At 36.5% G+C, this 25217-nt stretch overlaps 2 protein-coding genes across 2 annotated transcripts; one reads left to right on the plus strand and one right to left on the minus strand.

Moving 5' to 3' along the window:
- Nucleotides 1–8724: 8724 nt before the first annotated feature.
- Nucleotides 8725–10603, minus strand: LOC132267468 (transcription factor MYB1-like). Its single transcript, XM_059768628.1, has 3 exons — nucleotides 10424–10603; nucleotides 10032–10161; nucleotides 8725–9403 (listed from the first exon to the last, which is right to left on the minus strand). Exons 1-3 carry the CDS (start codon nucleotides 10545–10547, stop codon nucleotides 8965–8967), a joined length of 693 nt encoding a protein of 230 aa, XP_059624611.1. The 5' UTR covers nucleotides 10548–10603; the 3' UTR covers nucleotides 8725–8964.
- A 5852-nt stretch (nucleotides 10604–16455) lies between these two features.
- On the plus strand, nucleotides 16456–17631 carry LOC132316252 (uncharacterized). The gene is made up of 3 exons (XM_059814761.1): nucleotides 16456–16482; nucleotides 16678–16947; nucleotides 17062–17631. Exons 1-3 carry the CDS (start codon nucleotides 16456–16458, stop codon nucleotides 17629–17631), a joined length of 867 nt encoding a protein of 288 aa, XP_059670744.1.
- The last annotated feature ends 7586 nt before the right edge of the window (nucleotides 17632–25217 follow it).

The raw sequence follows: 25217 nt of genomic DNA on the forward strand, positions 1-25217 counted from the left end.
GATGAAGAGAAAACTTCTTTTGTTATTGAACGAGGGACTTACTGCTACAAAGTCATGCCGTTCAGATTAAAAAACGCTGGAGCTACTTATCAGAGGCTGATCAGCAAGATTTTCAAAAGCCAAATGGGGAGAACTGTAGAGGCTTACATTGATGATATGGTGGTCAAGAGTAAGAAGAAGAGTGATCACTTAGCGCACCTACAGGATGTGTTCAATGTGTTGAGGCCATACGGGATGAAGCTTAATCCAACCAAATGTTCATTCGGCGTGAGCTCTGGTCAATTTTTGGGACATGTGGTCAATCATAGAGGAATTGAGGCCAGCCTAGTGCAGGCAGAAGCTCTGATCAGAAATGCAGAACCAAAGACAACTAAGGAGGTGCAGGCACTCACAGGTCGAATAGTTGTACTGAGCCTATTCATTTCTAAGCTCTCGGACCGTTGTAAACCATTCTTTGATACAATTCGAGGCTATGGAAGACAAGCCTGGGGGGATGAACAACGACAGGCACTAACCAGCCTGAAAGAATACATGCGCAACCCTCTGGTTCTATCTGCTCCCGAGCCAAATGAGAAGCTCTTTTTGTATCTTGGGGTATCCAGCATCGCGACTAGTGTCGTTCTGATCCGTTGCAAAGACGGAAAGCAATTCCCAGTGTTTTATGTCAGCAAAACAATGGCCGAGCCGGAAAGAAGGTATTCAAAGGCCGAACGGATGATCTTGTCGTTGGTCAACGCAAAAAGGAAGCTTAGACATTATTTCGAATCCCATCTGATTATCGTCTTAACAACATTTCCTTTGAGGATGATCTTGCACAAGCCGGACCTATCAGTAAGAATGACAAAATAGGCCATTGAGTTGAGCTCATTTGATATTACATAGAACCCAGAACGACAATCAAAGGTCAAGCGGTGGTTGATTTCCTACTTGAGTATGATGATGAAGACTTGGTGGAAGATTATAGTGGCTCCTTATGGAAGCTCTTTGTAGATGGCTTTTCAAATCAAATGGGGGCAGGGATTGGAATCCAATTGCAAACACCAGAAGGCATCACGCTGAGCCAAGCGATAAGACTTGAGTTCAGCGCAACCAACAACGAGGCAGAATACGAGGCATTATTAGTTGGGCTAAAGTTGGCTAAAGAGCTGAAGATCAAGAATCTAATTGCTTATAGTGATTCACAGCTAGTCGTTTGGCAAGTCACTAGGGAATATGGAACCAAGGATAAGACCATGGAAGCATACTGAACCGCGGTTCTGCGTGAGGCGAAAGGCTTTGATAAGATCAGGTTCATTCAATTTCCGAGGGAGTATAATGAAGACGCTGACCGCTTGGCCTGTAGTGCGTCCAGTTCTGGAGAAACTCTGGCTAGGGTCATCCTGGTTGATGTGTTGATCCAGCCATCCATTTTTGACGAACTGCCTGATCTGAGCGCTAAACACATTAATGTTATACCATATGAGCCGAGCTGGATTGATCCGATCATGGCTTTCATACGTGATGGTGTGCTACCCGAACAGAAAGATGAAGCAAGAAAAATCAGGTCCAACGCCGCGAAGTATGCTATTGTGCGTGATCAGTTGTAAGACGGTCCTTCTCGGGTCCATACTTGAAGTGTGTTACCCCAACAGAGGCCAGACAGATCATACAAACCATTCATGAAGGTGTATACGAAAATCATTCAACAGGAAGATCTTTGGCACACAAAGTAATGACACAAGGGTACTTTTGGCCAAACATGGCACGGGATGCAGAAGAATTCTCTAGAAGATGTGATAAATGTCAGAGGTTCGGGCCATTGATACACCAACCACTTGAAGACTTGCACGTAATGGCCACGCCATGGCCTTTCGCGCAGTGGGGGATGGATGTGGTTGGCCCTATGCCGACCGTAAGATCGCAGAACAAGTACGTTCTGCTAGCAACTGATTACTTCACCAAATGGGTGGAGGCAGAGCCGTACCCTAGTGTCACCCAAACTCAAGTAAGACGCTTCATCTGGAATAATATTATCTGTCATTTTGGTGTACTAAGGTCGATTATTATGGACAATGGAACCAATCTCGATAGCAAGCAAGTGAAAGAGCTGTTGGAAGAATATGGAATTAATCAAAAGTTAGCAACAGTCAGTCATCCCCAGGCTAATGGTTAAGCCGAAATCACGAACAGGACAATATTTGCCTGTATCAAGAAGAAGCTGGAAAAGGAAAAAGGAAAATGGTTAGATGAGCTTCCGAACGTCTTGTGGGCTTATAGAACAACCCCAAGACGGCCAACAGCGAAGAGCCCATTTGCTATGGCGTACGGCACCAAGGTAGTGATACCAGTCGAACACTTAGTTTCGACCGTTAGAAGTTTGGCGTGGAATCAAGAGCAGAATGATAAGATGCTAAGGTTTAATCTTGATCTGCTGAAGGAGAAAAGGGACGCAGCTGTAATAAGGCTTGCTTCTTATCAATAGACGCTCGTGAATAGCTATAACAAGAGGGTGAAGCACAGAGATTTCGCCTTTGGCGATATGGTTTTGAAAAAGAAGGTGGGGATAGTCAAAAAGATGTTTTCCCTATGGGATGGTCCATACAGAATTGCAGAAGTCATAGGAAATGGGGCATACGTCCTGGATACCATGGCAGGAAGGTTGGTCAGTAAGTCACGGAATGCTACGTCTCTGAAAAGGTACTACCAGTAGAAGTAGAGTTTAATTTCAAACAATATGCAAGTTTTGAATGGCATACTTGCAAGTGTACGAAATTTTCAAGTTTTATGAAAGTTGTTTACTTTGCTCAAAAATTAATTGACATCCTTCCCACTTAGCAAAGTCAGTGGCACCTGGTACTATGAGTCGAACGCCAAACACTAGCTCAAAATAAACTAAATGCCGAGTGGCAAGTGACGTTCTAGCCTAGCGCCAGGCATTTAGTAAAGTTAGTGGCAGCTGGCACTATGAGCCGAATACCAAACACTTGCTCAAAATAAACTAAATGCCGAGTGGCAAGTGACGTTCTAAGCCGAGCGTCAGGCATTCAGCAAAGTCAGTGGCAGCTGGCACTATGAGCCGAACGCCAAACACTTGCTCAAAATAAACTAAATGACGTGTGGCAAGTGGCGTTCTAGCCGAGCGCTAGGCATTCAGCAAAGTCAGTGGCAGCTGGCATTATGAGCCGAACGCCAAATACTTGCTTGAAGTAAACTAAATGCCGAGTGGCAAGTGGCATTCTAGCCGAACGCCAGACACTTAACAAAATTAGTGGCAACTGGCATTACGAGCAGAACGCCAAATACTTGTTAAAAAATGAATCAATGTTGAGTGGCAAGAGCCATTTGAGCCGAACGCCAGACACTTGTGAAAATTGAAAACAAGGTTGAAAATTGAAAAAACTTGAAGAATGGAAGTTGTGCTGAAAATAAGCATTGACATTCATTACAAAATAGTTTTGAGGTACAGGGCTTGCTGATCTGAGGATACATGAAGGTACACTTCTTTTTTTAAACAAAAAAAAAAAAAAAAAATCTGATGAAAACGATTACAGTATGCTAGTTCACATGGTCTTCTCCAGGCTGTGACACATTGTTTTCCCCATCATTATCCTCTGGACCATTAAGGTCTTCTCCATTTGTAGCTGCACCATCATCTTTGGGGGGGAATCAAGATGAATCACCCCCTCAGCCAGTATGAGTCTATAGAGGCAATTAAAGAGGAGGGCACGATAGTAGTAACGGGAGGAATGTTCAGAGGATGGAAAGGTAGAACAACTCCTGAGGATGCAACCTCTCTGCACTCGATAAAGATATTCTCAGCAGGGTCGCAGGGTGGATTTTGGTAGTTGTTTGGTGGGTGGATATCCAAAGAAGTGTCCAACTCATCCGGACCAGCACAAGAACTTGATTCACCTTCAAGAGGAGAATGGTCAATAAAGCCGTCTCTATACCCTTCAGCATACCCGAGAGCACTGGTTCTGGTGAAGTGGGTAAGGAGAGCTTTCATACCCCCTTCAACTTTGCCAACCATGTTAAGCAAAGAAGAACGTTCACTTAAGAACTTTTCCCGTGAGTTGGCATGAGACAATCGGTCAGCAATAAGTGAACGCTGAAGGTCTTCCTTCTCAGCCTTCAGTGAATCCCTTTCAGTCAGTGCAACGCTCTCTCAGTCTTCAGAACATCAACTTCATCCTGAAGAGAGTCCCGTTCAGCTTTAAGGGTATCCTGTTCAGCTCTGTGGGTGTCCATCTCATTTGACAGATTGTCTTTTTCTGTTTTTAAGGCGGCAACCCCTTTCTCTGACTCGCTCAGCTTAGACTCAAGCTCAGCAACTTTGACCTTAAGGCGGCTTTCTACTTCAACAGACCTTTTAAGGCCCACAGAGAGAGATTTGAGTTTTTTGTTCAGAGCCTCAATAGTCTTCTGGAAGGTAAACATCCCGAATAGAGTCTGCACAAAAGAAGGGAGATTCTGGTCAGTCTAGCCACAAAAGAGTTATAGTAGAAGAGAGACATATCTCAATAAGAAGAAGAGTTACCTCCGTGGCAGCAGCTGGGAACCGCTGGAACATCTCACCAAAGGACAACTTGTTCTGAATTTCAAGATCCTTGGGGGTCCAAAAACCCTTATAGAAATCAAAGGAGGTGAGGAGATCCTTGTATATAGAGTCTGTAGGGCCAATGGTCGAGCCATCTTCACGGCTGAGCAAAGGTCGCCATGGAAGAACGGATGATGTTGGACCAGAGGTTCTGGCAGATTCACCTTCTGGAATGAAAAACCGAGTTGGGGGCAAGGGTTCAGTAATCCTGAAAGAAGTTATCCTGGTCCTCCGGGCTGGTGGGACGTCACTCCGGTCATGACCGCCTTCAGGCATTGGCCTCTTTCCCAAACTTTTTTCTGACAGACCAGCACTAGCTGGTCCTCCATTGTTCTGGGAATCTCTATCATCCTGAGTGCTCTCTGAAGAAGTGTCAGACAGAATGTTTGAAGGCAAAATGATAGGAGCAGCAGGACGGGCTTCAGTAGAATGATCCACAGCAGGGTTCTCAGCATGGGTGAGCTCAGAAGGCCCAACAGCATAACGATTTGTGACTTGAGTCATAGCTGGAGCAGTCGCAACTTGTTCTGGGGCAGAGACAGCAGAGGTGGATGATGTAGTAGCAGGTGTAGAGAAAGGTATGGTAACAGGAGTAGCAAAAGGGATGGGAGCAGAACGCCTCATCCTGCTGAAAGATGGAATCTGAATGCTCTCCATTATAGACCCTAAGAGAGAGATGTTAGAGAGATTGTCAGGAGTAAGCAAATCTGTAACTGAAAGGACATTGTTCAGCACACTCTCTTGTAAGATGTCTAGCTTGGCCCTGCAAACCTGTTCATCATGAGGAATTTGAAGGCATCTACAAAGAAAAGTACAAAAACGGGGAAGACAACTTTCACAATGACATTTAGTGGGATGTGTTTTTAATTTTTTGTTGCCAGAGACAGAGCATACTCCAAAGGAAGAAGGGATGGAGAAAAACTGGCCGAACGGAGTCCGCCAATTCCCACTAACCCCAATCAAGTTTTGTTTCCAACCTTTTTTAAACGAGTTCTTATCTGTGCAGATCGACCGTTTGTCAATAGGAAAGAAGTGATAATACAGATCACTGTATTTAATTTTATTAATTCGGTAGCAGAGGAGAAGGTCGATGATGTCAAGGTTGAGACCCCTGTCACGATTCAAGAGCAGGAGGACTGAAATTACCCTAAGGAAGTTAGGGTTAACCTGAAGAGGGCAGAGCCCCAATTTTTTGAAAGCGTAACAAAAGAATGGGTGTAAGGGGAACCTAATCACGTTTAAATGGACGACGAAAAATAAAACCTCCCCAGGAAGGAGACCCTCGCCAGATCTCCCATCTAAGTTTGTTGGATAGATCCTGAGAGAGACGTCATTGGGAATGCTATTCTTGAAGCGAATGGTGTTCAAATTTGGGGGAGCCATAGAGAAGGGGAGGAGTCTTTGGCAGTAAAGGTGTCTTTTTCAAAAAGAATGGTAAAAAAAAAAAACCGACCTTAAAAGTTTGTGATGAACACAGCAACAGCACAGTAGCCAAAATCGCGAAGGAAAAACTCTTCGGAGAAATTGAAAAAAGATCGTCGGAAAGTACAGGAAGGCAACGGAGAATAAAAGCAAGGTATGTTAAAGGAAGATAAAAGTTGAGAGGATCGGGATTTTTAAAGAGAAGAAATGGAGGCGACGCAGAATTCCAAAGGTTAAGGCAAAAGTGGTGCAACAGATCTCGAAGTCTGGGTCTTTGTGTCAGCCGTTCGATTTCTCGTGTCATCGTTCCGAGGCGTTAGACCAAGATTGTGTCTTTTTAATAATCTCACCTTAATAAATGAGGGGAGAGATTATTGGGGGTAGATGAAGACACCAAAAATGATCCGGGCTTGGTATGGTTCGTATTGCTAAGAACGGGTCGGGTATAGATAACCAGGATGGAGCAAGTTCACGCTGAATGGGCCCAGATCCAAGAAGTCATTGTGGAAGCCTATGTTATGATGAAAGAAGTCGAGTCCAGCCAAAAGAGAACAAGATAGGTCCAGCTCAATGGTGGTTATAACCGTTTATAAATAAATGGGATTGAGGGGGAAAAGTGGTTAAAAATCATTGAGAGTGTAAAGTTTCTCTCTCTACAATTAGGGAAAAATTCTTTGTACTTTCAGTGTTCTACAAGTATGCTTGTTTTTAGTCTTTATTTTGTACAAATTGCATTTTTGAGTTAATTCAATTGAAAAAAAAAAAAAAAAAAACATAATTATATTACTCACCGAAAAAAGAAAACAAAAGGGTGGTGGTTAAAATTGAAAAAAATATATATATGTTAAGAACTTAGGACATAATATTATACTCTCTCCGTCTCAAAATACATATTCTGTATGGAAAATTTAACTTTTTATGATAATTAAATTTTAATAAATTTTTATTGTATTGATAAGAGTGAAGTTTCAAAGATACTCTTGCTAAAAGAAAAAATAATTTTTCATAATTAATGTAATTCTTTAATTAAAAAGATAATTTGAAAATATTATAAAAAAATAATACATTTAATTTTAAAATGAGATATCTCAAAATAATAAGATGGATAGATATTTGGGGACGGCTGTAATAGTTGAAAGTGATGGACAAGTTTAATAACGTCAAGACTCCACCAAACCATCTCGGCATATGTGGAAAAAAGGAGCTTATTAACTCCTTTTCCCATCTTGCAAGCAACAAAACAAATTAAATCCGGTATACGACAAATTAAGAGTCGATTAGGATGCATGCATCTTCGAACGGTCAGTATCCGCCCACGAAAGGCTCGCAGGTGCCAACCCCATGGGTTTTCTATACCACTCATAACCTCAGTAACCAACCAATTGAGAACCTATAGGTTGCAAGGGTAGGGATATGGTGGTGACATTTCTTTTCCGTGAGTTGATCCTGTGATGTAGATGGTCAAGATCACTTGCACTGACTAGAATGTGGTAAAGGATTGAGAAGCTTTTTAGTCTCCGTTTCTTCTTCACGTAGTTGGTTAGGTCAAGTCGCTACTGTGAGTTGTGTGGCGACATAGGTTGTGAAAAATTGAGTTTTAAAAACTGCTCTAGGGCGGTATTAATCATGTGTTTTTTTTAATTCAATTTACTCTACTAAAATTATTAGTTATTTAGATATTTACATACAAATTAAAAGCAAGTAAAATTTAAAGTGACACTAAATTTTAGTGAGGAAATCAATTAAAAAATGTCGAAATTTTGTGTGATATCCCGAACATAAAACGATCCACTATATATAAAGCAAAATATACCGAACTTTGATTCAGACTCAAACCCTTCACTCTACTAACACTTAATCCGCTAAACGTCCCTGACTTTACGACTTTCCGTTCAACAGCTCTCGACTTTAGACTTATGCCTCGAACCTTGTAGAATGATTGTTGCTAAATCAATAACACTCCGCAAGCATCTTGATCCCTTCAAAGTTTGAACGAAAATTCTTCTTCTTTGAATCTGAATTTTTTATTGAATTTTTTATAGAAGAAATAAAATTTGTTTTCTCTGATCGTTGTAGATGCAATCTTCAATATATTTGAATACGGTCAGGGTTTGAACAACACCCTAAATTCACTCGTGTGTGTATATAGTGTGTATGTTTTTAAAAATCTCACAAAAAGACTTTTAATGAAAATTATAATTTTAATGCAAAAAGTCACACCACCATACGTGAAAAAACATATGTTTATATAGAGTTTTGAAACCCTAATTGTACTTGAAAAATAAGTCAATTGCATGCATAAGGTTAATTTTAGAAGAAAGTCTATACAGAATAGGAAGTTGAAATAGAGTAGCAAACAAAGTTACTTACCAAAAACTGTTGTAGAACTTGAACCGATTCAACTGCCCTTGAACCATCGGTGATCAAGTTGGCTAGTGTGTTATTTTAAAAATTGAAATATTAACACTTGAATCGGTTCAAGTTGGCCAGACCTGAACTGAAGGCTTTTCCACAGAAAAATTTCGACAACGCTTATTTTTTAAAACATGTGATGCATGCCAATGTCCTTACCTTCTAACTAAACCTCCTAAGGTGTTGTTCTTAGCTTTTTCGAAGTCGTTAACTTATTGATTATGAATAACTCTTCAATTTCGCTTCCGATCTCAAACTTGAAATTTGAACTTACAGTTACAACGTAATCGGACTTGTTTTGACAACAAAACTCATATATTACAAATTTTATATCTCACGTACTAAACTGAGTCAACTTTACCAACACAAATCGTAGAACCATCTACCCGTCGATAGGTTTGTTTTTTGTTTTTTTTTTATCTCTTTCACTTTATTTTATTCAAAAAATCAAATATAAGCACTCACTCACTCACAATATTACTCCTAACATTACTCCTAACGAGCTCAAAAGTACAAGAAAGACGAAATTATCAGGATCCCATTCCTATTAAAAATTACAGAAAATTCCAATTGTCCACATGATCAACAGAACTGTCACTTGCAATATTGACTCCAGTGGCTACTTCATCAGTACTCCAAAGGCTTGCAATGAGCTGATCCTCATCTGAGCCATCCATGGACCATGTGAGTACTCCATTGTCAATGAACTCCATGTTATCCCACCAACACAGAATTTCATCAACCTTTAGAGGTGATGTTGTTGAAGGCTTGTTGGTGGGTGTGTCTCGAGATTGAGTGTTGTTGTCTACATTAATGGTAGTGTTTCCATTAAACCAGACTTGATTGCTTGCAAATCTCCGAGGTCGAGGCTTTATAGCTTTGGTTACTGCGTCTGTGCCGCGAGCCACAGCCTTAATCCGAAGGTGCGAGTTCCAGTAATTCTTCACATCATTTCCTGTCCTTCCCGGAAGTCTACCAGCAATCAGTGTCCATCTACTCAAATATTTATTTTTGGTTAGCAACACTTATCTACTCAAATATTCAATACAAAGTTACATATAAAGCACAAGGAGCAAAAAAGGCAAGAAAAGAAAACAAGGAGAAAAGAATTTAGAAGTTTTTAACCCCTTAAAAAGGCAAGAAAAGAAAAACAAAGTACAAGGAGCAAAAAAGGAATTTAAGGAGCTTGATGGTACTTTTTTGACCTTTTTATGGTAAAAAGTTGAAAGTTCAAGTTTAGTGAGTGAGTGCGTAAGTTTTCTGTTAAAGTTAAAATTATAAGAATAAAAATCTCAAAATAAATGTTTGTTTTTAGGAATCTAACTTTTTAAACTAATAAGGTTTAATATATATATTTTTTATTGTAATATATATATTTTTTATTGTAATGATAGTAAGTTCAAGAAGGTTAAATTGGTAATGTTATCAAAAAAAAATAATACTTTAACTTTTCAAATGTCACATTATTTTGGGACAATCAAAAATGAAAAAGTGAACATTTATTTTGGAACGAAAAAAAATAAATAAATAGGGAGAGTCTATCGTTTTTTCATTTTATAGTATGCATGGCAGGTATATGTGTGTGTGTGTGTGTGTTTGTTTTGAACGTGAATTAACTTGCCTATTGCCTAAGAGCTTATGAAGTTTGATAATGAGTTCAACTTCATCTGATGCAAAGACTCCTCTCTTTATATCTGGACTTAGATAGTTCAACCACCTCAGTCTACAACTTTTCCTGCATCTGTTTAAACCTGAAAATATATATATATTTATTAAACATAAATGCTCACTTGTTTGATGTATAAAAAAATATTATGCACAACTAAAGTATTATCCCTCAATCTCATTAGATAGTCAAAAGGCTATATAATTATTAAAAAAGATAGTTTATGTTTCTATAGCCAACTTGAGAAATTAATTCATCATAAATTCTTACCAGTGAGAAGGTGAACATACAATTCTATATATATAACTATAATATGTAAATATAGTACATATATAGTATGTATTTACCTGCTTTAAGAGGAACTTGATGCCAGTTACCTTCACCGTATTTCTCAATGCACTTCCTTAGAATACTATCTTCTTCTGGAGTCCAAGCACCTTTTCTCACTTCAAGAGGAGTTTTTCTCTTCATATCTATATATTGTCTATATATATATATATATATCGATATGCAGTGCCTAAAGCTAAGTAAGCACAATGATCATCAACTAAGCTCTCACATTTATAAGTGCGATGATTTCTCAGTATCTTCTAAGATCAATATTCTTAATATATATTACTAGGCCAACGTGCACATTTACGGACCACAGAGCACATTTCCCTAAGCAGTACAAATTTTTTTTGGAAGCATACAGACTAATTACGTGGCAGAACAAGTGAACACCGTTACACAATCACGTGGAGACCAAATAAGTGATAATTCCCAGAAATTTTAGCTGATGGCATGTTGTCCCCATGCAACGTCAAAGGTTTGAAAATGTTTTGTTTTACTGTTTTTGAAAAATTCATTTATATAAAAATTCTGAAAACAATTCTCAGCTGATGGCATGATGTCCCCAATCAACGTCACAGGTTTGAAAATGTTTTGTTATACTGTTTTTCAAATATTCATTTATAAAAAAATTTTGAAAATAATTCTCAAAAATTGTTTAATTTGTAATTCTGCAAACAATTTTTAAGAATTTAAAAAATAGAAAACAGTTTTTAGATAACTATAAAAGATAGTTATCTGATAACAGATATTTTTATAATTGAGTTTTTAAAAAATTGAATCAAGTATAATTTTTAATTTTTTAAAAATAAAAAATTATTATCAAACTTCCTCATATACCATATGTTAGGAGTAAACCTGTCAATGGAGTGGATTCTGATCCGGATCCGATTCGAATCCGATTAGATTAGTCAGATATGGATTGAACAAAAAGTCCGATAACCCGGTTACGATCCGAATCCGATTATTCGTTAGCTTAATAAATCGGATATGGATTATGCTGATCCGATATGATAAAAATTCGATCCGATCCGATTGAAATTATATATATAAATAATTATATATATATAATTATTTATCAATACCCCTATTAGAATTGTATTAAAGGTAACTCAAAAATCCAAAATAATAATAATGTTATATAAAAAAATTGTGGTGTTCTCATTTACATGCTATTAAATCTCTTAGTACACATATTAATAAAATCATACTCTTTATAATTATATATGTTAGTAAATATTAATTTAATCCGATTTCGAATCCGATCCGATCCGATTCGAGTCCGAGTTAAATAGGATATGGATTGGGACATTCAATTCGAGAACCCGTTAGTGATTCGAATACGATAATCCGTTTGATTAACAAATAGGATATGGATTTGATCGATCCGATCTGAATCCAATCCACTGACAGGTCTAGCCATGAGGCATCATCCCTTATAAGTTATAAATGTAGTAACAAACTTTTGCTTCCGAAAGATTTGGGACGTCACACACCATCTAAGGAATCCGTGTGCGTATATTGGACGTCACACTAAAGGAAATGTGGTCCTCTGGATTTGCACTCCCATGGAGTAATCTCTAACCTTTTTCATTTACAGGGTAGTTGTTACAAAGTCTTATCTCTCCAATCAGAATGTAAAAGTGATTCACTATACGTGAGCTGGGTACTAGAAGCACCTAATGCTTAAATTTTTGGGTTAAATCATTTAGCACTTAACTCGTTATAATTAGTATCAGAATTAAAATTTAATCATTGATCTAGTATTATGTCGAGCACCCTTTCGATAGGAGCCCAGATCCAGGCCGAATGGTCTGACCACAACAAGAACGTTGCGGGAGGAGCCCAAGTCTAAAGCCCGAGTTTAGGCTGGGATAGTCAAGGTGATCAGACTGCACAATGAGGGACCGGGAAAAGGTAATTAAGAGTGAATTTGAACCTCTCTTATGTATAAATAGAACCTTAGCGAAGTTGGAAAAGATATATTTGTTTAAGATGATTAAACAATGCAAATTAGTGTCTAAACTTAGGTAAAAGTCTTTCGATGAAAGATTGAATTGAAAGGGTAGTATTATTTTTTAATCTCCTAGACTTGGTACGGGTAATATTATTTTTTAATCTCCAAGACTTGGTAAGAAATTGTTAATATTTCTTCTTCTTCTTCTTCTTCTTTTTTTTTTTTTTTTTCCTAAGCAAACAAAAGTATCTCCAACATCTTCACATCTAAAAGTAAGAACTCTCCACATTTTTTTCTTATTACAACTTGTTCTAAGGCAGGAAAAAATTATAATTTCTTGTATTGACGAGTCTAATTGTTGTCGATAACAAGACACTCCTAAGTAAATGGTTCCAATTAATTCATATGTAAAACCAGCTGCACTTTTTTTTTGAAACTCGATTGCAAGAAAAATAAATTGAAAACACCTCCATAGTAAAGAAAAGTTCAAATTCGAACTCCACCGTGAAGCCCACTACAACTTGGGGGAAGTCTCGTGTGAGACTCTCTAGTACCATTCAAAATAATTATTATTATAACTTAAAAGTGATTTAAATAAAGAGAAATCATTGAAGTACTAGTCATATGAACTAATAAGAAGTACGATATAACATCCTATAAGAAATGAAGAACATGGTTATGTGTTACAAAAAGAAATTTGTCCAATATCGAATTTGGATGTGAGAATATTTGGATATCAATTGGTGAGTATGTAATACTACCTAACAGTTTGAATTTTTGAATAAATAAGTAAGCGCTCACCTGTTACAATTAGTATTATAACCAAATCCGGTACCACGTCAAGCGCCCGATCCGAAAGGCGTCCGAGTGAACCCTGGGTAAATAAGGTGGCTTGATCGCAACTAGGGTATTGTGAGTTCGGGTGGAAGAGAATGTTATAAGGGAAAATTAGTCCCACATTGGACTTGATGTAAGAGTGATTGAGTATAAATAAGTGAATATGTAACACTACTCAATAATTTAAACTTTTAAATAAATGAATAAACGTCCATCGATTATATTATGTCACCACCTTGTGTTGGGCAGTTGAGCAACATGTCCGTCATGGTCCCTCGGCCCCTTTCAAATTGCTTTCTGTTCGAGTTAATAGGCTCAAATATTTCATTTGCTCATGAATGAAGACCGATGAATATGTTGGTCAGTGTGTAAAACTTTGTGCATTAAATGAATGGTTCTTCACGGTCGGTGCATGAATGAATGAAATCAAAATATTGTATACCGTAGCTAAGATGAGAACAAAAGTGCGGTGAAAGAAATCAGCGAAATCACCTTTTTTAAATATTGTGGCGTTTGGTATTCGATCTCTATGTCCATTTATGTCTTGTAATCGGAAAAGAGAATTGGGCTTACCTTGATACTATTTACAATGAATCTTATCATTTAATTCAAAATTTTAAATTATCAAGTCACTAAGCCATTAAAGACTTTTGCCTAAGGCCTCATTTGAAATATTCCTTATTTTTATAATATACTTTGTAATTTGTATTTATTTTTAGATCAACTTAGAAAAATAAATAAATTGATTGTTTTTAAAGATCATGTCTTAAACATTGCAAATTTCTCAATTTTTATTTTTTGTACATATCAAGAATAAGAATATGAATTTTACGAAAAAGATATATGTAAAGTTGTTTTTTTTTTTTTTTTTTTCACAATTTAAAATGCCTCTAAATTTTTTCTTCCTTAACCCTCAAACAATAATTGATAGTTGACAAAGTTTACCATCCCAATAAAAGAACAGATTTCTTTCACGAAAAAGGATTTGATAATAAATCATTAAGTGGGGGTCCTTAACTTCAACGAATGCTCAAATCGAATGGAAGCTAGTTCAAAGTGACGGCCATCAAAAGAGCAAATGATCAACCGAGCGAAGTCAAACACGTTTTGAGTGAGTGGGATTCCACTCAAACACGTGATCGTTTAAAATGCAGGATCACATTGTCGGTTAATAGGGAAAAAATCGTCGGTCATCTCTTATTGGAGGGCGCGAATCACCGGCTCTGTAATTCTCATGCTGTTTTTTTTACAGTAAACAATAAGTGACTTTAATTTGGTTACGTTTTACCCCACTTAATACGCGCTAACATTGTGTTTGACAATTATATCACTATTTATAAGTAATATTTCACCACTATTTTTAAATAACGTCACAAAAGTCTAAAAGTAATATCACATAGTATAAAAAGTAACATCACCACCATTTATAAGTATCTTTCACCCTTAGAACGTGGTGATGTTACTTTTAGACTATGTGATATTACTTTTAGACTATGTGATGTTACTTATAAATAGTGGTGATGTTACTTTTTAGATTATTTTTACATTTCACCACCATTTATAAGTAATATCACAGAGTTTAAAAAGTAACATCACCATTTGTAAAAGAAATATTATCACTTTTAATTTCAAATAATAACATAAATAATATGTTGAATTGAGTTATATTTATATGTGACATTACTTTTTAGACTATATAATGTTACTTATAAATGGTGGTGAAATGTTACTTATAAATAGTGGTGTAATTGATCAAACATGGCCTTAGTGTCCGTTAACTAAAGAACGATGTGGCCAAATATGGACCACTTAAAAGTTATAGCAGGAAATTACATGGGAGCCTCACTGTAGATGATTCGCGCCCCTCATTGGAACATGTCTTTGGAGGAGTAAATACTTACATGACACTTTTAATTAAAATAGTATTTAGGGTAAAATACAAAAAATCTCTCTAACTATTAGGGTATTGTAATTCCCTGAATTACAAAAAAAAATCCCCCCCAAATTATACATTTGTTGCAATTTACTCCCTGAGTCAACATTCCGGTACCAGAAATGCCAAAAGACCATTGTACCCTAAATAGAACAACACAGTTTAAGGCTAAGGAAATCTGCAGTTGCTGATGTGAAAAGTGAAATCTAAAGGACCAATGAATAGGCGACAACAAGGCAATTGTGATAAGGCTACAGATATATTCCCTCAACCACACAACCCAAGTGGCGCCATTTTTTATCTATATCAACTAGCAGTTGCAGAGCTTTACAAGTCCTCGATCTTTTGCTAAAACGTGACTAAAACCTTAACATCTCTCTTGCTACAAGTGTTGAAGCCTACATCAGTAACTCTCTTACCCTAAATAATTGATTGAAACCATTTCTAAGTTGAGTTTGTAGATGATTTTTATACTAGTTTTATAACCATTGTTGTTGTTTTCTTGGTATGTATAAAGCATATTTTCATTTTGAAAGTATTCGAAGTCTACATATGATGTTGATGTTGTTGTTTTCAAGTAATTTTTCGATGCCTTTGTGTCACTTAATTTTTAGTTTTTTTTTTGTCTTTTTTTATTCATGACTTGGTTTCGCCTTTTTTCTACCTTTTTTTTGTCAAATGTTGTCTGCCTTTGTGTTGCTTAATTTTTAGGTTTTTTTGTGTCTTTTTTTATTGATTTAGTTGCTTTCAAGCCTTATTTGTGCCATTATTTTTTGTCAAATGTTGTCTGCCTTTATGTTGCATAATTTTTAGCTTTTTATGCCTTATTCTATTGATGTGGTTGCTTTCAAGCCTTTTTTTTGCAATATTTGTTTTTTGTTCAAATGTTGTCTCGATCAGTGAACTTTGTCTTCATGAAACAATATAAAATTATTCATTCCATTGGTGGTCTCTCTATTGAATATGTGTTTTTTTATGCTTTGTAGTGGTTAGGTAGTCCTTGTGTATAAAATTTTGTTGGTTGTCATTCATTGAATTGTCTTTGTTATATGAATTTTTTTTACACCTGTTCAGTGTATGTGCACAGTTGCTGACAATAATTTTTCTGTACACTTAATGATTGAATTGATGGTCTGTACACTTATTCACTGAGTTTACTTGTTTATTTAATTATGTTGTTGTAGATGGATGGTAAGTGCACCATTGAAGTGCATCATGGGGATATTTTTAAGAAATCATACCCTATGACATACATGAGAAGAAAAATCTCAAATTTTGATAATGTAGACCCAGATAAGATGTCCTTTATTTAGATTCAAGGGATGGCAACTCAGTTGGGATATGGGGAGGTCAGTGAAGTGTTTTACAAAGTACCTTATCAATGGCAAAAGTTTAATGAAGTCAAATGTGACTTAAATGTATTTAGAATGTTTTATGACCATGAAGCCCATAGGGAAATCAACAAAATTAAGTTGTACATTGTTGCACCTATCTTGTTGAATGAAGCACCAAATAAGGATATCTTAGGTGATGATGTGGGCTAGGGTGTAGGGTGGGATGAATCAGACCCCATTGCTCCTGTGTCAAGCCTATATGGCCCTAATGATGAGTTGATAAGCTTGAATGGATCTGATGATGAAGTTCTTGATAGTGATTCTACGTACCAAGAATACATTCCTTCAAGGGATTTAGGAGAAAATGAACTAGAAATAGGTATGAAATTTGGCTCTGCTGAAGATTTTAGGTTGGCACTTAGAGAGACAGCATTGAGGGGTAAGTTTGATATAAAGTTCACAAAGAATGATGGAGATAAGGTAAGTGCAGTATGTAAGGTTGAATGTGGTTGGAGAATATATGCAAGTAAAACAGAAGGTGAAGATTGTTTGATAGTTAAGACATATGTGCAAGATCATGTAAACTGTCTTTAGTTTCATAGCAATGCACAAGCCTCATCATCCTTTATTGCAAACAAATACTTAGAACAACTGAGATTGAACCCAAAGATGCCTTTTAGTACACTTAAGAGCACTATTGCTTCTGATTTGGACATTGATGTGTCCAAACACAAAGTGTATAGGGCTAAGAGGAAAGCATTAGAGATGATTGAAGGAAATGAAGAAGAGCAATATGAAAAAATGAGAGATTACTGCAGTTTAATCTCGAGAATTAACCCTGGCAGTATTGTTAAATTGCAAACTGAGCCCACTGGTGTTGAGAATAAGAGAAGGTTTATGAGAGTATTTATCCGTTATGATGTAATGAAAATTGGTTTTAAAGAAGGTTTTAGGCTTCTTATTGGTGTGGATTGTTGCTTCCTAAAGGGACCATATGGTGGCTACCTTTTGAGTACAGTGGCCAATGATGGAAATGGACAGATGTTTACAGTGGCAATTGCAGTAGTGGAGTCTGAGACAAGAGATTCTTGGGAATGGTTTATGGGAGAATTGATGGATGCTATAGGACCTTACCAAGATATAACTTTTATATCAGATAGATAGAAGGTACACTTTCTATTTAATTTACTTCTATTTATGTTTAGATTCTATTTTAATTTAATTTTGTGGTCTGTTTTATTCTACTTTTTTTAACACTGATTTTCTGTTTGATTTGTCTCATGTGTAGGGTTTAGTAGAAACCTTTGAGAACATGATGGAAGGGTCAGACCATAGATTTTGTGTAAGGCATCTGTATGAGAATTTCAAACTCATGTTCAAATGACAGCAACTAAAACTAGAGTTATGGAAGGCAACAAGGGCATATACTGAAGCAGACTTTGAATAACATATGAGGAAAATAAGGGACTTAAATGTGGAAGCTTATGAGTGGTTGAGGAAGGTGCCAGCTGTTTTGTGGTCAAGGTCAGGCTTTACCCAAACTTCAAAATGTGATATGGTCATCAACAACATATGTGAAAGTTGGAATACAGTTATTGTTGATGCAAGAGATAAGCCAATAATATACATGCTGGAATGGATTATGAGGCATCTAATGCTAAGGTTTTAATGCAAGAGAGAATGGATGTTATTATAACAAGGCTTGTTATGTCTAGAAATTCAAAAGAATCTAAACAAAGTGAAACACCAAGCTAGAATGTGTAAGGTGCATTATACTGGTGATCAAAAGTATGAGGTTGAATGTTATGGAATAAGTGAAGCAGTTGACATTGATAAGAAAACTTGTAGTTGTAGGGTGTGAAATTAGACTGGCATCCCCTGTAGGCATGCTGTAGCATGCATCTTTATGAAGAGAGAAACTCTTGAGGCATATATTCACCCATACTATCACAGAGAAACCTACCTCAAGTCCTATGCTGGTTTAATCCTACCCATTATAATGGGAAGGTTGATGAAAATAGATCCCATTCAACCACTGCTTCCACCACACTATAGGAAGCCCACTGGTAAGCCAAAGAAGGCTAGGAATAAGAAGAATGATAAACCCAAGGGTGGAACCAAACTTAGTAGGTCTAAGGAAAATTTGAAGTGTTTAAGGTGTAAGGAGAGTGGCCATTGTTGACCCTAAAGGTCATTCAAAGATCGTCTAATAATTTTGATGATTACAAAACATTATGAAGTGTTCTCGGTCTAATGTTTGCATTGAGCTTGTAGGGCAAAGGAAATAAAATATGCCAGGCAACCGAGACAAAGAAATCATTTCAAGAGAAATCTACTCCAAGAATAATGCGATTATGATTGGCTTGAAGATAAATAGGTAGATAGATCGGTGAGTGATTAGGATTTTCTGTTAAAGTAATCTATGCTTTAATTTGAAGCTCAAATCTATTGGCTCATGCATTTTCATACACATCTTTCAAGATTCTGTACTTAAAAAGAAAAATAAAAAATCTCCTTAGAATCTGGTAACCGGTTATGAAGTTTCATCTAACCGTTTAGATGAGCTAAAACATAAAGCAACACATGATCGAAGGTATCTCATAACCGGTTAGGAAGTTTCATCTAACCATTTACATGAACAAAACAGAAAGCTTGATCTTCTTATCCGCACCTTGTAACCGATTAGAAGAATTGTTCTAACTGTTTAGATCAACATACAAAACATTGTATCTACCTTCTCGTAACCGGTTAAAAGATCTCAAGTAACCGTTTACATGTACTTAAACAGAATACGATTTTTTTTTGGCCAATGAAGTAACTGGTTAGAAGAAGCTATATAACCGGTTAGATGTGCTTTAACAGAATGAAACTTTTCTTGGCCATTGATGTAACCGGTTAGAAGAAGTTATATAACCGGTTAGATATGCATTAACAGAACGACACTTATCTTGGCCTTTGATGTAACCGGTTAGGAAGCCTCTTGTGTTCGAATAGTTGGCCTTAACTAAAGAAGTCCCTTAGCAGATGTAACCGGTTAGGAAAAATCCTCTAATCAGTTAGATGAGATCCAATCTCACTGAAGCAGATCTGAAGTTGTTATATTTATTGCGCTAACGGTCACATAAACAATTAATGCTCTTCAACCTACCACAACAGATATATTTGAGCAATTAATGCATTTCATTTTTCAAAAACTCTATAAAAAGACAAGCATTGAAGAAGGCTAGGGAGCGGTTGAGAGAATTCAAAAATATCATTCAAAGTATTTACTCAAGCATTCATTTCACTCAACCATACCAACTTGAGCTTCATTTTAATTCATCTATTACTCTAGCCTTGTGAGCTTACATTTGTACATCTATCTTGAGAGAGATTCATTCTTGTATCACAACTACAATTTCTTCTACAAACTTGTAAGGGTTGGTGTAACCCAAAGAAGCCTAGAAGAAAGGTGTTCTTCTAGCAAAGAAGAGAAGCAAGTGTTTGCTTCATGTAAATGTTTGCTCTCCACCCGTAAGGAGAAGCCATAGTGCATCGGGAAATCTTAAGAGGGATCTTGAGCCGAGGAGTAGGAGTTTCCGAACCTCGCTAAAATCACCGAGTCATTGTTTGAAATTTCTCTTCTCTTATCTCTTTCACAATTGTGCTATTAATTGTTTACTTTCATATCTTGTATGTTGCATAATTGTTTGAATGGTAGAATAGAATTTGCAAATCTATAAATTACGAAAATTGGCCATTGACTCTATTCACCCCCCCTCTAGAGTCAATTAGTGGTTAACAGCCATAACACATGTTTGAATTGACTGTTAAATTGTTGCATTAATCTGTTTTGTAGGCAGTTGCTCTGTTTAAAAAAATAAATAAACTGTTTGCGTGAGTTTTAATTTTGCTTAACCTTATGTATTTGGGATTAAATGAATGATTTTATTAGATTCTAGGACTTCAATTGAACCCTTAAATAAGCTATAAAAATTGTATAGAGTCGCTGCACTTCGCCGGAGGCAAAGAAGATGCACATAATAGGGGATACGACTCTCAACAGAGGAGAGGCGGCTCCACAAGGGGGTGGAGCCGGCTCCACAAGGGTAGAGCTGGCTCCAATAAAGGGTGGAACTGGCTCCACCAAAGGGAGAGGCAGCTCCACTTTTGTGGAGGCGGCTCCTCCTTTGTTTTTTTTTATTTTTTTTCCACGTTCTGACTTCAGTTTGGCCTGTAGGAAGGTTTCTAGGTTGGTTTAGGGTATGTGGATGATCTGTATAATTATTCTAGAGATGTATAAACTATTGGGAAGCATGTTAATGATATTATGTTGAAGCATGCACAAAGATAAGGTTCAACATTAAACCTGTTTGGGGAACAGTGGATGAAAGGATTGAAACTAGTATATTGTTCTTACTATTTTCTGAAACAGTTGGGTTCTTTGCCTAAATTAAAGACATTAAACATGTCTTTACTGTGTTACAAGTATATAGTTATTTATCTGGAAACGTAAACCTGTTTAGTTGGAATTAATTGATGATTACCTTTTCTGTTTATTGCATCAATTATAGTTCTGTTTGGAGGAATTAAATGTGCAATTTTATTTCATGTATTTAAAGGATTGGAACTGGGATTCTAAAATTGTTGTTGGATGCATAATTTAGTTATACACATATTAAACTACAATTATACAAATTTTGGAGTATGGTTGATTAGTATCTGATACTGTTTCCATTAACTATGTTAACTGGAGGAGCTAAATGTATAGTCTTTTCATTTGTACCAAAAACTGTAATGAGATATCTAAATGTTATATTGGATGCATAAATTGGTTGTGTACATGCTAAACTATATTTATGCTTATTTGGGATGTTAATAAGTAATTATACTGTGCTATTAACTACGTAAACTGGAGGTTGGTATGCGCCGGTATGGGACAGTGTCATACTAGGTACGGATTAGTTCAGACACTAAGCCCTACCTAAATTTGGATTAAGATATGGATTAATCATAAAGATTAAGTCCATCAACTATATGTGTCATATCAATTGTGAATTGAATGACCTACTATGGTTTCAGGATGGATTCATTATACATATATCAGACCACTACACAGATAGATGATATTCTGTATTAGGAGGAGTACGGACTTTATATATTTATTATATGTACCATGGTATGAGCTTGAGTCTCAAGACCATGGTTAAGGCGCGTATATCGCCTAGGATGGATAACTGGACGTAGGTGTTATTCCCTGGTAGGTCTAAGTACTCATGCCCACCTTAGGGTGCGTATATGCATGTTGCCTTCTATTCAGGCTGAGACAGACTTACTGGACTAGCGAGCGTCCTATCGTGTGTACTTTATACTTATATGGACTACTCTAGATATTGTTGAGTCTTCCTAGGATGTATCTGCGTATCGGATTACTGTATGGATTGTAGTAGATCGGGACTTGCATGTGGGCCTGACCCACTTCTTTATTTTTCAACTCTAGATATTGTTGAGTCTTCCTAGGATGTATTTGCATATCAGATTACTGTATGAATTGTAGTAGATCAGGACTTGCATGTGGGCCTGACCCACTTATTTATTTTTTAGGTGTTCGTTAGTTCCAGAGTTAGAGCTTGGACGTGTAGAGCAGATACAGATATTCATTCCCCCGACTATGTAGGAATCTTCTTTATGTTAGCTTTAGATTTTATTTCTATTATTTCAGTTTCGGTTTGAGAATCTTTAATAAGGGGTCCAATGGATGGATTCCCAAGTTGTAAACCTATGGAGTTTGGATTTAACAGATTTCAATAATTATATTATTTTAAGGATTTTCAATTAACATTCTTTCAGCTTATTGTTTTTATTTCTTATTTTATCTTGTATTCTGTGTTCGGTTACATATTAATTGTTTGATATCCCTCGGTTTTGGGCCTGAGCCTGATCAACCCGTGTCTCGGATCCGAGAGGTATCACATACAAGGACCTGCAAAGCACCTGAGCCATTGGTGATTGAGAAACCTCCTCCAAGAAGGGGAGGTAGACCACCCATTCTTAGAAGGGGAAGAGCAAGAGTACCTGAGGGCATGACAGGCAGAGGAAGAAGGGGAGGAAGAGGGAGAGCCAGAGGAATTGAAATCCCACCTCCAGTACCTTCAAACCAAGAGGTACTTTTAATATGATATTTATGATAATTTTCATGTTATGTCTACCTTAACTGAGCTAACTTATACCACTCATTTTAGGTTTTAAACATACCTTTTACACAACTTTTAGAAAGTCAGGCATCATCTTCTTTTAGGTATGCTGAAAACAATCCCTTATGTTCTCTTTATGTTGGTATGACTTGTTATAAATCATAACAAATTGGTTGGTTTATTAACAGGTTCATGATGGACAGTGAGTATGCCTGTTGGTAATGAAGATAGCCAGTAATTGCAGCTTTTGTTGATGCTTTTTATTAGTGGATGGCCACTTTTGTCTATGGTCTTCTTGCTGTCAATGGTTTTTGTCACTCTAAGTTGTTATTGGATGTTGTTTTGTTGCTGCCATGGCTCATGCTGACTTTTTGGTTACTGTATATGCTCATGGGATAGGAGAACTTTAGTTCTATTTCCATATATGTATGTTATTAACTAGTACTGATGTTGCTTATTTTTTAGAATGGTTATGTTCTTATGTAATTGCAGTGTACTTTGGTTGAACAAGCTTAGTGTCATTGAACAGATATACTGTCATTGAACAGGTTATTTCCAGAAATTTGTTTCACTGCAATTAAAGGTTGATGGTGCTAAGTTATTTGGTTTTAATGTATATTTATTTGCTTGCAATGTGCTTTGAATGCTTTGAAAAATTGCAGTGTAGTTTGGTTGAACAGGCTTAGTGTCATTGAACATGTATACTATCATTGAACACGTTATTAAATTGCACTTTCAATGTGTTTCATTTGTAGTTATCATTGAACAAGTCATTAAATTACACTTTGAATGTGTCATTGGCATGTATTGCAGTGTAGTTTGGTTTTCACAGGCTTAGTGTACTTTGAATGTGTTCCATTTTTTGTCAATGCAAGCTTGCTTTATTGCAGTGCAATGTGTTTGTGCACAGTATCACGTCAAAAGCAAAACACCATGGCACTTAACATTACACAATACCACTTTAAAAACACAATAGCTACCAAGGGTTCATACAAATAGGCATTTCATTAGTCAACAACACTATTACAAAACAGAGTTTGGCATGATCTTCTTACATAACATCCAACTATTTAACTTAAACCTCCAATACATCATACAATAACCCAAACCTCCATTACATCTTGCACCCAAACCTCCATAACATCATACACCCAAACCCCCATATAACATCATACAACAACCAAAATAGTTTTAACCTACATTACATTCACTTAAGAGCAACAGAAAGAAATAAAACTAAAATAGAGAACCCAAAGAATATAATGCTTCCCACAAACATATCCATTGCAAATGATGTGATGGAATTGAGAGCTACTGAGGAACTTCATCAGTCAGAGGGACAAGAGGACCAGCTTGAGGACGTCGATTAATGTTTGGTATCAAAGGAAGAGTCCCCCATTCAAAAAACTTGCAAACCCTTCTACTGTACTTATAATATGGCCTCCTAGGATTATCCGCGGACTCAGAAATGAATACAGAAGTTCTCTGGCCACACCAACACCTCTTATTCATCATTCGAGGCTCATTATTGTCCATTATCAAGACTTTCAATAAATTAGGAGAACTATATATATGTACACGATCTTTATTTGTACAATTAAACTTGTCAATATAGAGCCAAATACAGAGAGATGATTACCTTATATATATATATATATATATCAACTGACATCAATATAGAGCTAAATAGGGAAAGAGGATTACCTTATAGCCAATACAGATTTGAGATTCACAGACAGGAGTAGAACACAACAAATACAAATAGTGTGTGATTAATGGATGACGAACTGATGGCACGAGAGATAGAGGATCCACGACGAATAGATAATCATATGGATAAAGAGGATTGAGAGGTATGGCAAATCAATTTAGGGGTTTTCTCAACTTATTTTAGGGTTCCAATAGTTGGGTGTATATACGGGTGTGTGTATATATAAGGATTGAGATTTAAGGTGCGTTTGGCTGTAACGGTCATAATAGGGGCAAATTGGTCTTTTCAGCTTTGTAAGGGCATTATTGTCCATTAAAATTAATTCCTATATCATGTGTCACACATGCGCTCAAATTAGAGACGTTTTTGGCCGGATTATTGCCAAAGGGGGCAATCTGCAACAAATGTGACTAGTTCAGGGGTTTTCTGCATTTTTTGTAGTACAGGGGGTTGTTTGCATGTTCCCCAATAGTTCAGGGGTTTTTTTTTTGCATTTTACCCTAGTTATTATTAGACTTTGTATAATACATATTACTTTTAGATCATTTTTATGCGAAATGTTTTATTCAATTGAGTTTGACTGAAATTTAAACTTCTCCCAAAAGTCTGAATTCATTTCCCCAAAAAGTATTCTATATATTTACCTTTCTCTCTAAGATCCAAACTAGAGGATAGAAGATCCAAAATTCGGTAAAGAAGCAGAGTAAGAAATATTCTGGCAAAGTAGCATATTTGGATTGGATTAGTTTTTGTTTATTTTTATTACTTGCAGAATTAATCTACCCACTGGCAGCTTGTTTTTAATTTGTTGGTAGAGCCTAATCTGTTAGGCTTTCTTATTATATTATTTTGTTGGATCTGTAATG

This window comes from Cornus florida, unplaced genomic scaffold (genome assembly GCF_030987335.1).
Source record: "Cornus florida cultivar Cherokee Brave unplaced genomic scaffold, ASM3098733v1 CherokeeBrave_3.0.0_Hap2_Chr07, whole genome shotgun sequence".
NCBI lineage: Eukaryota > Viridiplantae > Streptophyta > Magnoliopsida > Cornales > Cornaceae > Cornus > Cornus florida.

What these genes read in the sequence shown, in the direction of transcription:
- LOC132267468 (XM_059768628.1), bottom strand. Translation starts at nt 10,547, where the DNA reads ATGAAGAGAAAAACTCCTCTTGAAGTGAGAAAAGGTGCTTGGACTCCA. An exon ending in TCAAGTTCCTCTTAAAGCAG is followed by an intron (nt 10,162 to 10,423) that starts GTAAATACATAC and finishes ATATATTTTCAG; the next exon opens with GTTTAAACAGATGCAGGAAA. An exon ending in CATAAGCTCTTAGGCAATAG is followed by an intron (nt 9,404 to 10,031) that starts GCAAGTTAATTC and finishes ATATTTGAGTAG; the next exon opens with ATGGACACTGATTGCTGGTA.
- LOC132316252 (XM_059814761.1), top strand. Translation starts at nt 16,456, where the DNA reads ATGGCAACTCAGTTGGGATATGGGGAG. An exon ending in CTCAGTTGGGATATGGGGAG is followed by an intron (nt 16,483 to 16,677) that starts GTCAGTGAAGTG and finishes GATGTGGGCTAG; the next exon opens with GGTGTAGGGTGGGATGAATC. An exon ending in CAAAGAATGATGGAGATAAG is followed by an intron (nt 16,948 to 17,061) that starts GTAAGTGCAGTA and finishes AACTGTCTTTAG; the next exon opens with TTTCATAGCAATGCACAAGC.